Here is a 13,900-nt window from a genome sequence, read left to right as displayed (position 1 = left end):
CAGATGTCAAAGAGAACAACTACTACCAGACTTTTAGAAGACATCTGAAGGCAGCCCTGTTCAGGGAAGCTTTTAATGTTTGATGCATTAGTGTATTTTAATATTTTGTTGGAAGCCGCCCAGAGTGGCTGGGGAAGCCCAGCCAGATGGGCAGGGTATAAATATTATAAATATTATTATTATTATTCATCTCTGATTTCTCTGCAGATTGTCATGAGTCCACAGCGGTTTGGGTTCTTTAGAGTCAAGGTACAGACTGGAGAAGACAGCGTATTTCGGATATGTTTTATTTACACAAATATACAGGCTGAGCATAAGATGGGAGCAGGAGTCACACAAATCTTGCTCCCTTGTAAACAAGTCTGGAGGAACCTACTAACTTTATTCTTTGCTTATTCTCCCCTCTGAGAATTCTTCAGTGAGATGGGAGCTGCATTTTCTTACTCAAGCTTTTCCTGCACTCCAGGCACTGATATGACCCCCCACCACTGTGAATTATTTGATGATAATGGAAATTTCTGCTTCTTCAGAAGCTCCTTCCAAGCACTTTTAAAATATTCCTCCGCAAAGTGTCTTGGCACAAGCCCTGTCCGTACGCATTAAAAGCATTTATATGGTTTCTTCTTGCGGAAAGAAGGAACTGCTCCGAAAGCTCCTTTAATATTCTAAGTCTTTATATGGGTTCTCCGCTGTATGGATTTTTTGGTGGGAATAAAGGCTGGAGATCTGAAGAAAGCTGCTCCCATACGCTGCCCATCGATGTGTGAGTTCTTTGATGAAGATTGCGATGGGAACTCTGAGCGAAGCCCTTTCCACACTCCAGGCATTTATAGGGTTTCTCCCCTGTGTGAATTCTCTGATGGCGAGTGAGAGGGGAGCACTGACTAAAGCTCTTTCCACACTCCAGGCATTTATAGGGTTTCTCTCCCGTATGAACTCGTTGGTGTGTCGTGAGAGTTGACTTCTCAGCGAAGCTTTTCCCACACTCAGCACATTTATATGGTTTCTCTCCTGTATGAATTCTTTGATGTTTTCTAAGACAATTCTCCAGAGCGTAGCTTTTTCCACATTCCACGCATACATATGGTTTCTCCCGGGTATGCGTTTTTTGATGATGTACCAGATCCGCTTCCTGACTGAGGCACTTTCCACATTCTGAGCATTTATATTGTGTCTCTGGGGTGTGCGCTTTCTGGTGGTAAATGACACTAGTACGGTTTCTGAAGCTCTTCCCACACTCTAAGCATTTATACGGCTTCTCCCCAGTGTGAATTCTGAGATGGTAAGTGAGATGGTGGCTCTGACTGAAGCTCTTTCCACACTGCAAGCATCTATAGGGTTTCTCCCCCGTGTGAATTCTTTTGTGGGTAGTGAGATTTATCTTCGCAGCGAAGCTTTTCCCACATTCCGAGCATTTAAAGGGTTTCTCACCAGTGTGAGTTCTTTGATGGTCGGCGAGTCTGTCCTTGCTGCTTAAGCTCTTTCCACATTGCAAGCATTTATACGGCTTCTCCCCCGTGTGAATTCTTTTATGGGTATTGAGGTTCATCTTTAAAGTAAAGCTCTTTCCACATTCCAAACATTTATATGGCTGTTTGCCCGTGTGAATTGTCTGATGAGAAGAAAGGCTAGAATTGTTTCTGAAGCTCTTTCCACACTTCAAGCACTGATACGGCTTCTCCCCGGTGTGAATTCTCTGATGAACACCGAGTTGTACCTTCCGACTGAAGCTCTTTCCACACTCACTGCATTTATACGGTGTCTCCCCTGTGTGAATTCTCTGATGGCGAGTGAGAGGGGAACACTGACTAAAGCCCTTTCCACACTCCAGGCATTTATAGGGTTTCTCCCCTGTATGAATCCTTTTGTGGGAAGAAAGGGTAGAATTGTGCCTGAAGCTCTTTCCACACTCCAAGCATTTATATGGTTTCTCCTCTGTATGAATTGTCTGATGATGAATAAGTTTTGGATGACTAATGACGCTCTTTCCACATTCCAAGTATTGATATGATTTCTCTCCGGGATGAATGGTTTGATGCCGAGTAAGTTTTGAATGACTAATGAAGCTCTTTCCACATTCCAAGCATTTATATTCCTCTGTGTGAATTCTTTGATGAGAAGCTAGGCTAGAATTTTCTCTGAAGCTTTTTCCACATTCCAAGCACTGATATGGCTTCTCCCCTGTGTGAATTCTTTGGTGAATAGTTAGGCGTAACTTCTGAGAGAAACTCTTTCCGCATTCCAAGCATTTATATGGTTTCCCCCCCTTGTGAATTATCTGATGAGAAGAAAGGGTAGAATTGTCACTGAAGCTCTTTCCACATTCCAAGCATTCATATTGGTTCTCTCCTGTGTGAATTCTTCGATGAGAAGAAAGGGTAAACTTTTCTCTGAAGCTCTTTCCACATTCCAGGCACTGATACGGTTTCTCCCCTCTGTGAATTCTTTGATGATAAACGAGTCTTTGCTTGCTACTGAAGCTACTTCCGCATTCTGAGCATTTATATGGTTTCTCTCCTGTGTGAATTCTCTGATGGCAAGAAAGGCTATAACTGTCTCTGAACCCTTTTCCACACTCAGAGCATCTATGCGGTTGCTCCCCTTTGTAATTTTTGCAGTAGGATTTACATTGGTATTTTGAACCTTTACTTTCCCATTGAACAAGGCAGTTTCCACATGGCTTTCTGTCATCTGTTTTTTCCTGGACTGAGGTTGCATAAAAGCCACTGTCCTTTAGAAGCGTCTTCCCTTTCTTTTCTGCTTCGATTTTCCTCCTTTGCTCTTCTCGCTTCCTACAGCTGTCTCGGCCCTGGGTCTCTTTTCCGTGTAGTTCTTCCTTATTCTTCATTTCCGATTCATCACATTCTGCAATGAATTGAGAAACTCATAAGAGCTTAAGGAAGAAACAGACCCTTACCTAGCTTAACGACTTCCATACTTAGGATAAAGGCAAAACTGAGTGGATATAGAGGGAAGTACACATTTAACTGGGACGCGGGTGGCGCTGTGGTCTAAACCACAGAGCCTAGGGCTTGATGATCAGAAGGTCGGCGGTTCGAATACCCACGACAGGGTGAGCTCCCGTTGCTCTGTCTCAGCTCCTGCCAACCTAGCAGTTCGAAAGCACGTCAAAGTGCAAGTAGATAAATAGGTACCGCTCCGGTGGGAAGGTAAATGGTGTTTCCGTGTGCTGCTCTGGTTCGCCAGAAGCGGCTTAGTCATGCTGGCCACATGACCCGGAATCTGTACGCCGGCTCCCTCGGCCAGTAAAGCGAGATGAGCGCCGCAATCCCAGAGTCGGTCACAACTGGACCTAATGGTCAGGGGTCCCTTTACCTTTACACATTTAACTAGCTCTCCTGACGCAGCAGGTGTGCTACAGAGTATTGATTTCAAACCACAGAAACCTGAGTTCAGCTTCCAACTCAGGGATGAATCTCATTGTCTGGTCTTGGGCCAATCACTCTCACTCGACCCAACCCAGTTTGAGAACTATGATTCGTGCACCTACTTACTATTCATTTTTTGGAATGGCTGGATTTGGGCTAGCTGGAACTAATTATACTTCACAGACCCCCATTTCTCACTAAGGGTAGCTTTGGAAACGGGGAACCCTTTTTGAATATGACCCCCATGCCCGAAAGAGACCCCTAGACTCTCATCCTTGGTATTGAAGATATTTGTTGCTTTGCAAGCTTGGATGATCAAGGGAGCGATGGCAGGGGTGTGCACCATTTCCACCAGGGTAACACAGTGGCCTGGAGAAAAGGCTTAGCTGTGTTATGCACAGCGGCTCATAATGGGTGCAGGAACAGACGAGCCTCTGCAGCTGGCACTGATGGAGTAACTTATTTTAAGAGTCCTCAGCCCCTTCTCCAAACCTGTCAATTAAAATACCGTATTTTCCCCTCTATAACACGCAGATTTTTTCTCCTAAAAAGGAAGGGGAAATGTCTGTGCGTGTTATTGAGCGAATGTGTGGTCCCTGGATCCGAAAAATCAGGCAAAAATCAAATCGCGCTTCACGGAGAAGGGACACCTGAAAAGAGGAAGCGGCTGCTTTCCTGCATTCTGCCTCAGGGTCTTACTGCCCACCCTCTCTGTTTCGTTGCTGTGTTTGCTGAAACGGAACAAAGAGCAGGGAAAGCCCCTCCCCTCCAGGCAAGCAGAGGGGAAAGCAGAGTGTCGTTCCTTCTAATTCCTCTCTGTGCTCCGGTGCTGCTGGGGGAGAGGGAGAGGGGGGGGAGGGAGAGAGAGAGGGGGGGGCGGGAGGGAGGGAGAGAGAGGGAGAGAGAGAGAGAGAGATGGCTGGCTTGGGTGGGGAGAAACTTTTGCCTTTCTTTCCTCCCTCCCTTAAATCCCTCTCCTGCATTCTTAGCCAGCTGCTTCTCTGCACACCCCTCTCATGTCCCTTCTTTGTTTTTCCTTCGCTCCCCACTTAAAATGTGGTTACAAAGCATAGATACATATGGATCCTCAGGATCTTTGCATTGGGTCACCCCAAATTCACCATCAGATCACATAGCATGTCCATGGCTACAGCCTGCACCAAAAAAATCACGCACCCACTGTTGCCTGGGGCTGCAAGGGTGCAAAAACGTGGTTACAAAGCATGGATCCACAGGAATTCTCAGGATTTTTGCATTGGGTCACCCCAAATTCATCATCAGATCACATGTCTGTGGCCACAGCATGAAGCACAAAAATGATACATCCACTGTTTCATTCAGAATGTTTTTTCCCTTGTTTTCCTCCTCTAAAAACGATGTGCGTGTTATGGTCAGGTGCGTGTTATAGAGCGAAAAATACAGTAGGTTGTTATCAGGCACAACAAAGTGTTGGTGCTGACCTTGAAAGCCCTAAACAGCCACAGCCCAGTATACCTGAAGGAGCGTCTCTACCCCCGTCCTTCAACCTGGACACTGAGGTCCAGCTCAGAGGGCCTTCTGGCAGTCCCTCACTGTGAGAAGTGAGGTAACAGGGAACCAGACAGAGGGCCTTCTCGGTAGTGGCACCCACCCTGTGGAACACCCTCCCACCAGATGTCAAGGAAATAAACAACCATTTGACTTTTAGGAGACATCTGAAGGCAGCCCCGTTTAGGGAAGTTTTTAACATTTGATGTTTTATTGTGTTTTTATATTCTGTTGGGAGCCGCCCTGAGTGGCTGGGGAAACCAGATGGGTGGGGTACAAATAATAAATTATTATTACTATTATTATTACAATGATCTTCCTTCTGTACCCTGGTCTATCCAGCTGTACAAGGGAGTTTCTGAGCCTTCTTTTCCAGAAACTTCCTTCCCACCCCATTCTAGGGAATACACACACACACACACACACACACACACACACACACACACGGGAGCTCTGGATTTGCCTTCCCAAAACCCTAAACACACACAAAAAACAGACACCTGGCACTTCCACTTGCAAAGGCCATGGTTTAGAAAGGCGTGAGTGGAAGATTCAGGGAGAATACGGCAGGTACGTGCTTATTCAAGGTTAATTGCAGAGGAATAGAAAGCTCAGATACTGAAGGAGAGCCACTGTTGATCCACCTCGGAATATTGGATTTCATTCCATAAAGAAATAAAGGTAAAGGTAAAGGTAAAGGACCCCTGGACGGTTAAGTCTAGTCAAAGGCGACTTTGAGGTTGGGGAGCTCATCTCGCTTTCAGGCTGAGGGAGCCGGTGTTTGTCCACAGACAGCTTTCTGGGTCACGTGGCCAGCAGGACTAAACCACTTCTGGCACAACAGAACACTGTGACGGAAATCAGAGTGCACGGAAATGTGGTTTACTTTCCTGCCGCAGTGGTACCTATTTATCTACTTGTGCCGGTGTGCTTTCGAGCTGCTAGGTTGGTAGGAACTGGGACAGAGCAATGGGAGCTCACTCCGTCGCTGGGATTCAAGAGGCTCAGTGGTTTAGACCACAGCGCCACCCGCATCCCGTTCATTCCGTAAAGAAATACTGACTCATGAAGCATATATGAAGATCCAAGAGGGAGCCTCACCAAGAGATGCCAGGATACCAACATTCTCCTCCATGACTTCGTTATGCAACGCCCTCTGGTCAGGATCCAGCAAGGCCCACTCCTCTTCATTGAACCACACAGCCACATCCTCAAAAGATATTGGACCCTGAAAGAAAAAGAAAACATTTTGTTATTTGCACCTGCCTACCAGGCACTTGCGACCAAGTGAAGATGCCCAGGTGCCAGGATGACGCCTGATGTCTCCCCCATCTGGAAGTGCATACCTGGGGCTCCTTGGATCACTCTTTTCACACACTAACAACACACCCTGTAGAATTCTACCCGTGATATTTTATCTGCACAATCTGAACAGATTACAGCATAATTTAAATAGAAACACTTGCAAGTACCAGATTGGCTTAGGATTTAAATATGTGATGTTCTAGAATAATATATCTAAAGCTAAATTGAAAAGAAAGATGTTAATTGATTAAGTGAATTTTATGAGAAATTAGTTTTGGAAAACTGTTACAATGATATACATAGAAGAAGAAGAAGAAGAAGAAGAAGAAGAAGAAGAAGAAGAAGAAGAAGAAGGGGAGGAGGAGGAGATGGAGGAGGAGGAGGAGGAGTTTGGATTAGATATCCCGCTTTATCACTACCCGAAGGAGTCTCAAAGCGGCTAACATTCTCCTTTTCCCTTCCTCCTCCACAACAAACACTCTGTGAGGTGAGTGGGGCTGAGAGACTTCAGAGAAGTGGGACTAGCCCAAGGTCACCCAGCAGCTGCATGTGGAGGAGCAGAGACACGAACCCGGTTTCCCAGATTACGAGTCCACCGCTCTTCACCACCACACCTCAGCTAGGGGGATTCGAGGAAGTCCCCTAAAAATGTTAACAAAAGTGGAATTACAGTTAGGATTTATGTTTGTTTGTTTTTTGATGTTATAAATTTGGAAAATTAATAAAATTTTTGAAAAAGGAAAGAAGAAAGAAAAATAGACCAATTGCGGAACATAATCACCAGCTACTGACCAAAAGAAAAAAAGGGGGGGGGAGAGTTCCGGGTTTAAGCAGCGGACGCACGCAGTAGTGTGGGAAGGAGAAGGAGCAGAAATAGAAGAAAACAACAAAACAACAGCGCGGATGGGCCAATGGTGCGCGTGCCATAGGTACGCCACCACTGGTATATACAAACTAACTTCATCCATTTTTACATCTGGTCCCACCCAACAGTGGCATGTGAAACCCCAAATGTTACACAGATGAGAATGCAGCCCCCACTCTGAATAAGTTGTCCCACTCCTGCCCTACCTGATCTGGTTCTGCAACAGCTCCTTCTCCTCCCCAGAGAAGAGATGTCTGAGTAGATCTTCTCAGCTTCATCCCGTCACCTGTGAGAGACAAAGGTTGTGTGAAGCCATTGGCTCATGCTTATCTCAGAGGCGAATGAAAGCATGTCTAAGCACACATGGGCATTGGCAGCCATTCTTCTCTGTTGTGGAGGGAATGAATAAAACCCGGTTGCTCAATAATAATAATAATTTATTATTTGATTTTACTTTCTTGGGCTCCATGATCACTGCAGATGGTGACAGCAGCCACGAAATTAAAAGACGCCTGCTTCTTGGGAGAAAAGCAGTGACAAACCTAGACAGCATCTTAAAAAGCAGAGACATCACCTTGCCAACAAAGGTCCGTATAGTTAAAGCTATGGTTTTCCCAGTAGTGATGTATGGAAGTGAGAGCTGGACCATAAAGAAGGCTGACTCCCTGGAAAAGACCCTGATGTTGGGAAAGATGGAGGGCACAAGAAGAAGGGGACGACAGAGGACGAGATGGTGGGACAGTGTTCTCGAAGCTACCAGCATGGGTTTGACCAAACTGTAGGAGGCAGTGGAAGACAGGAGTGCCTGGCGTGCTCTGGTCCATGGGGTCACGAAGAGTCAGACACGACTAAATGACTAAACAACAACAACAATCTGGCTGGGTTTCCCCAGCCACTGTGGGCAGCTCCCAACAGAATATTAAAAACATGATAAAACATCAGACATTAAAAACTTCCCAATACAGGGCTGCCTTCAGATGTCTTCCGAAAATCAGATACAGTGGTACCTCGGGTTACATACGCTTCAGGTTACAGACTCCGCTAACCCAGAAATAGTACCTTGGGTTAAGAACTTTGCTTCAGGATGAGAACAGAAATCGTGCGGCGGCAGCAGGAGGCCCCATTAGCTAAAGCGGTGCTTCAGGTTAAGAAGAGTTTCAGGTTAAGAACGGACCTCCGGAACGAATTAAGTACTTAACCCAAGGTACCACTGTAGAGTGGTACCTCGGTTTACAAACTTAATCCGTTCCAGAAGTCCGTTCTTAAACCAATACTGTTCTTAAACCGAGGTACGCTTTCCCTAATGAGGTGCCCTTCCACTGTTCGGATTCCGTTCTTTGACTGAGGTAAAGTTCGCAAACCAGGACACTACTTCTGATTTTGCGGTCATTCGTAAACCAAATCGTTCTTTAGCAGGACTGTTCTTAAACCAAGGTACCACTGTAGTTGTTTATTTCCTGCATGCACACTGAACTCTCTTCCCTCGCCAGATCAAAAAAGGCCACGGATCCCTTTCAAAACCAACAGAGGGAGACCATATGGAGACACAGCTGATGGATCCTTACCCAGTGGCTTCTCTCTGACATCCAACGGAGATCTCTCTGCGTCGGGGAAATTGCTTCTCATTTCTGCAAGCAGACCCTTTACCTGAAAGAGCAATAAGGATTGAAGGACATTGAATGAGGAGATGTATTAGAAAACAGAATGACACAGGGGAAAACATGAGCAGTACTTGGAAGATTTCCCAGAGAATGTTGGTGAATTAAAGTAGAGGTTTTTGGGATGTGCCCTCCCTCCATCTCTTTTTTTGAAATAATTTTTATTTGGTTTTACAAATATAAAATCATAACAAAATACATATCCATATTTAGAGATTCCTTCAAATCTCTGGACTTCCCACCTTTCCCAGGTCCCAGGTCACAAGGTGGTTAGATTGGCCTCAGCCAGGGCCAGGGCCTTTTCAGTACTGGCCCCGACTTGGTGGAACGCTCTGTCCCAAGAGACTAGGGTCCTGCGGGACCTGACATCTTTCCGCAGGGGCTGCAAGACAGAGCTGTTCCCCCGGCTTTTGGTTTGGACTCAGTCTGACCCTTATGTTTCCCTCCCCTTACGGTTTTTGATCTATGGGGTATTTTTAAAATCAGGCTGCATTTTAAATTACATTTTAACCTGCATTTTAAATTAGTTTTTTTCCTATTATGTTTTTACTGTAATTTTATTGGTGTTAGCCACCCTGAGCCCGGCTCTGGCTGGGGAATAAATAAAATTTATTATTTTATTATTATTATTCCCTGTTGTCAACCTTTTCAACTGCATATTATTCAGTAGTCCATATTTGAAGTCACTCCATTTTGTCCGTAATATTGCCCTCCCTCTCTTTCAGAGTCTGTTGGGACTATCTGGACCAGGAGTAGCCAATATTCCCACCTCAACGTTGCTCAGGGGCAATGAAAGATTTAGTTCAAAAACACCTGAAGGCCATCACAAGATCTTGAGATGCTCTCACCTGCTGCTCTTCCTGCTTCTTCTCCTCTGCCTGACTCAGGAGGAAACCTTCGGCCAGGGCCACCGCCTGGGAACTGGTCTCTGCTCCACATTCCCTCACCCAGTTCTCCATCTCCAGGGGGAGGACAGCCAGGAACTGCTCCAAGATCACTAAATCCAGGATCTGAGCCTTGGTGTGTCTCCCCGGCTTCAGCCACTGACGGCAAAGGCGGTGGAGTCGGCTGCAAACCTCTCGGGGTCCCTTGGCCTCCTGGTAGCGGATCGGCCTGAAATCCTGGTGCTGAGCACCTGAGCTGAGGGCGTCCTCTTTACCCAGGATCCCCTGTGCATTCCTTTCCCAGAATCCCTCACTGCTCTCGCTTTTGATGGGATCGGTGCCTCTTCCTGTTTCAGCGGCATCAGTTTCTTGCTCTTCCATCTTTCACCTGCATAAAACCCACGTTGCTGATTAAAGCTTATTTCTCCCTTTGATTTGCCGTGTTTGTCTCTTTCCTATCAGCCTGGGAAAAACATACACCACTTCTCCAAGCCCGCCAGCTGCATTCCACCATTAATAATAATAATAATTATTATTATTATTATTATTATTATTATTATTTATACCCCGCCCTCCCCAGCCAAGGCCGGGCTCAGGGCAGCTAACAAGCAATAATAAAAACAAATTGAATGAATACAACTTAAAAACAAAATTAAAATACGACATTAAAATATTGAAACATTAAAATATTAAAATGTAGCCTCATCATTTACATTACAATCATGATACATTACATTCATGTACCATGCAAGACTGTAATCATCTATGGTTCCTTTTATTTCCAATTAAGTTCCAATTAATTTTCCAAATTCTAAAATTAACAACAAATCAATTAGGACTTTAACACCAATTTAACAATTGACTTTCCATTCCCCCCCCCCAAATAGGATTCTTTTCCCTCCCTCCTTCGCTGCTCGTAGTAAAACACTTTCCCTTAATTTCTAATACTTTCCCATTCATTCCTTTTCCCGCCGGCTCTGCATGTCCCATTCTTGTTTAGACATTCACCTGACATTTCCCCAGCGAATCAAATTAATCTTCCTTTCTCGATCCATATAAATCATAATTTTAAATTGTATTTCCTTCAATGCAACCCAATTAATCATCCTGTCTTTATTATCTATGGTTCCTAACCCCACTTTAACCCTACAAATGCTGGACAGAAACATTCCCATAAGGAGGGTGGCCCCAGGAAAACCAGTAACTTTTAAAACTGCATATTGTAAGTCCATCTAATTTGTAATCTTGCCTTGTATCCGAAATCTGTGTAACGTTGCAAGAGCTATTTGAAACCACACCTTTCCCGGGTGTGCCCAGGTTTCTTGCTGCCCAAGTTCAGGGGCAACCAATGTCTCCAGTGGCGTAGCGTGGGTTGTCAGCACCCGGGGCAAGGCAAGTAATTTGCGCCCCCTAACCCATGGATTTGCGCCTCCTAACCCGTGGATTTGCGCCCCCTAACCCTAACCCCCAGATGTTGCGCCTGGTGCGGCCGGCGCCCCCTGCACCCCCCACGCTACGCCACTGAATGTCTCTCCTTCCACACTGACGCAACCTGAGCATTTGGGATCCAGGGGGATCTTCCCTCCAGCATCTCCCCTCCCAGCTCACCTAAGCGGACCACCCACGTTGACCCATTGTTCTGCACCTGAAAAGGCGCACTCTTCCCCCCCCATCCCACGCATTGGTCTCCATGGCAACCTCTTTGCACTTGCAGATCCGAGGCCATTCACAGGCGGGGAGCTACCTTCGCCTTCACAAAGGAACCGGTCGGGCTGGTTTCCTCTCGCATGCCTCCCACCTGCACGGACGCAGGAAGCGGCGCGCCACGACACCCCCTAAGAGCCTTCCTAACAACGCAACCCGCTCAGCTCCCACCGGAGCCTCGCGCCTTTGTTGTCACGTGTGAAGGCGCAGACGCGTGTCGGTGCCCGATTAACTTGAAGGCGCAGCTCAGCCTTGCAGATCGGCTTTAAAATCCCCGCCTCCCCTTGGCTGTGCAGATAAGAAGAAATCAAGGCGCGCCGCTCCCCGACCTGGGCGTGGGGTTGTTTATTTTGGGGGGGGGTGTGTCCCCAATTTAGATCATCTGCAGAGGCCTCCGGTGCACCCTCCCCACTGCCCAGGGAAACCCCTTCGACCCAAATCAGGGACACTCACCAGGTTCAGACGGATGCTGGTGCAGAACACGGGTCATACAAAGGCTCCTGCTTTGCGCCCTGCCCCGCTCGTGAGAATGCGGACTGGAAAGAGGTGCTTTACCTCCCCACCCCCCCAAGGCCCCACCTCTAACTCCTCCTCCTCCTCCTCTCCCCCACATCTCCTCCCTCTGCATGCATCCGGTTCACTTTAACCCTTACAGCACCGAACTGCGGAGAAGACCTGCCTCCTTCCCTCTCCCCAAAATACCCCAGTAATAAGATCATTAAGTTTGCAAATGATACAACGGTGTTTGGTTTAATCACAGCTGGAGATGGGGAGGCGGCCTATAGGAAGGAAATTGAGCAGTTGGGGGACTGGCGCAGGAAAAACAACTTACTCCTTAACTTAAAAGAAAATAAAAGAGATTATTGTGGACTTTAGGAAATGTAAATTGAATATTCACCCACTTATTATTGAGGGGAAGTGTGTGGAACAGGTCTCCGCATTTGGATTTCTGGGAATGGAGTTGAGAGACGACCTAACCTGGGGAGAAAACAGCAAAGACCTGATGAAGAGAGCGCAGCAGAGGTTATATTTTCTGAGAAGCCTCCGCAAAAACAATCTCTCAAAGGACCTGTTGATGGCATTTTACCATTGTACTGTGGAGAGTGTATTAACTTATGGTCTCTGTGTGTGGTTTGGGAGCTGCACAGTCTGGGGAAAAACAATGCTGTCCAGGGTTGTAAAGACTGCGGAGAGAATAATTGGGTTCCCTCTTCCCACCTTGGATCAAATCTATGCTTCCAGGTGTCACAAGAAAGCTGCAGAGATAGTGCAGGATAGTGCGCACCCCGGAAATGATCTCTTTCAGCTTCTGCCTTCTGGAAGAAGGTACAGGGTTATTAAGACTAGGACTAGCTGCCTGAGAAAGTTTCTATCCAAATGCAATTTTGGTTTTAAACACAGTGTAAAGGGACCCCTGACCGTTAGGTCCAGTCGTGGTCGACTCTGGGGTTGCGGCGCTCCTCTCACTTTACTGGCTGTGGGAGCCAGAATACATCTTCCGGGTCGTGGGCAGCATGACTAAACCACTTCTGGCGAACCAGAGCAGCGCACGGAAACGCCGTTTACCTTCCCGCTGGAGCGGTACCTATTTATCTACTTGCACTTTGACGTGCTTTCAAACTGTTAGGTTGGCAAGAGCAGGGACCGAGCAACGGGAGCTCACCCCGTCACAGGGATTCGAACCACCGACCTTCTGATCAGCAAGTCCTAGGCTCTGTGGTTTAACCACAGTGTAAGGAGTCTCTATGGCATAGCTGTCAACGTTTCCCTTTTTTAAAGGGAAATTCCCTTATTCCAAATAGGATTCCTCGCAAGAAAAGCGAAAAGTTGACAGCTATGCTCTATGGGAGTACAGTGGTACCTCGGGTTAAGAACTTAATTCGTTCTGGAGGTCTGTTCTTAACCTGAAGCACCACTTTAGCTAATGGGGCCTCCTGCTGCCACCGTGCAATTTCTGTTCTCATCCTGAAGCAAAGTTCTTAACCCAACGTACTATTTCTGGGTTAGCGGAGTCTGTAACCTGAAGCGTCTGTAACCCGAGGTACCACTGTATGTTGTATTTTAAAAATGGGGTATCTGAGTTTTTAGGGAGCTAACCGGGTTGGGATAGCAGGCTTGTTGGTTTTGAATGTCTTATGTAGATTTTTTTTTTACAGTTTCGTTGTTCTGTATGGGACAATGAAAATAAAGATTATCGTATCATGTCTCTTTGCATTCCTTCGAAAGCAAAAGAGCCAAGGGGACAATGAATAATGGAATTGCAGAGCCGGAACATCCAGTCCAACCCCCCCAAAATGCAAGAATCTTTTGCCCTAGAATGTGCTATTCTTGGCTGCATCCCCAGAAGTACAGTGTCCAGATCAACGGAAATCCTAGTTCCACTCTGTTCTGCTTTGGTGTGTCCAGTTCTGGGTGCCACAGTTTTATTTTTATTTTTCCAAAAAAATTATTAGTTTTCACAATATTATAAACAAAAACAAACACACAAGACAAACAAACATAAAACATAGCCTTATTGAAAATTAGTTATTAACTTTGTTAAGTGACTTCCTCGCTTCCCCTTGGTTG

The 13,900-nt window shown here is 46.3% G+C and overlaps 1 protein-coding gene across 1 annotated transcript; it reads right to left on the bottom strand.

Annotated features, from left to right (window-relative positions):
- Positions 1-270: 270 nt before the first annotated feature.
- Positions 271-12,718, bottom strand: LOC310701114 (uncharacterized protein). The gene is made up of 6 exons (XM_083491406.1): positions 11,786-12,718; positions 9,593-10,016; positions 8,652-8,733; positions 7,293-7,372; positions 6,018-6,144; positions 271-2,865 (listed from the first exon to the last, which is right to left on the bottom strand). Exons 2-6 carry the CDS (start codon positions 10,007-10,009, stop codon positions 674-676), a joined length of 2,898 nt encoding a protein of 965 aa, XP_083347532.1. The 5' UTR covers positions 10,010-10,016; positions 11,786-12,718; the 3' UTR covers positions 271-673.
- Between the last annotated feature and the right edge of the window lie 1,182 nt (positions 12,719-13,900).

This window comes from Podarcis liolepis (genome assembly GCF_965112155.1).
Source record: "Podarcis liolepis genome assembly, chromosome: 2".
Classification (NCBI taxonomy): Eukaryota; Metazoa; Chordata; class Lepidosauria; order Squamata; family Lacertidae; genus Podarcis; species Podarcis liolepis.
Note: the sequence above shows the minus strand (reverse complement) of the source record. Positions and strands in the feature narration are given on the sequence as shown.

Excerpts from the sequence above, each read along its gene's own strand:
- LOC310701114 (XM_083491406.1), bottom strand. The coding sequence starts at position 10,009 with ATGGAAGAGCAAGAAACTGATGCCGCTGAAACAGGAAGAGGCACCGAT. Across the intron at positions 7,373-8,651 it reads TGTCAGAGAGAAGCCACTGG|GTGACGGGATGAAGCTGAGA; the intron begins GTAAGGATCCAT and ends TGTCTCTCACAG. Across the intron at positions 6,145-7,292 it reads CTGTTGCAGAACCAGATCAG|GGTCCAATATCTTTTGAGGA; the intron begins GTAGGGCAGGAG and ends TTTTTCTTTCAG.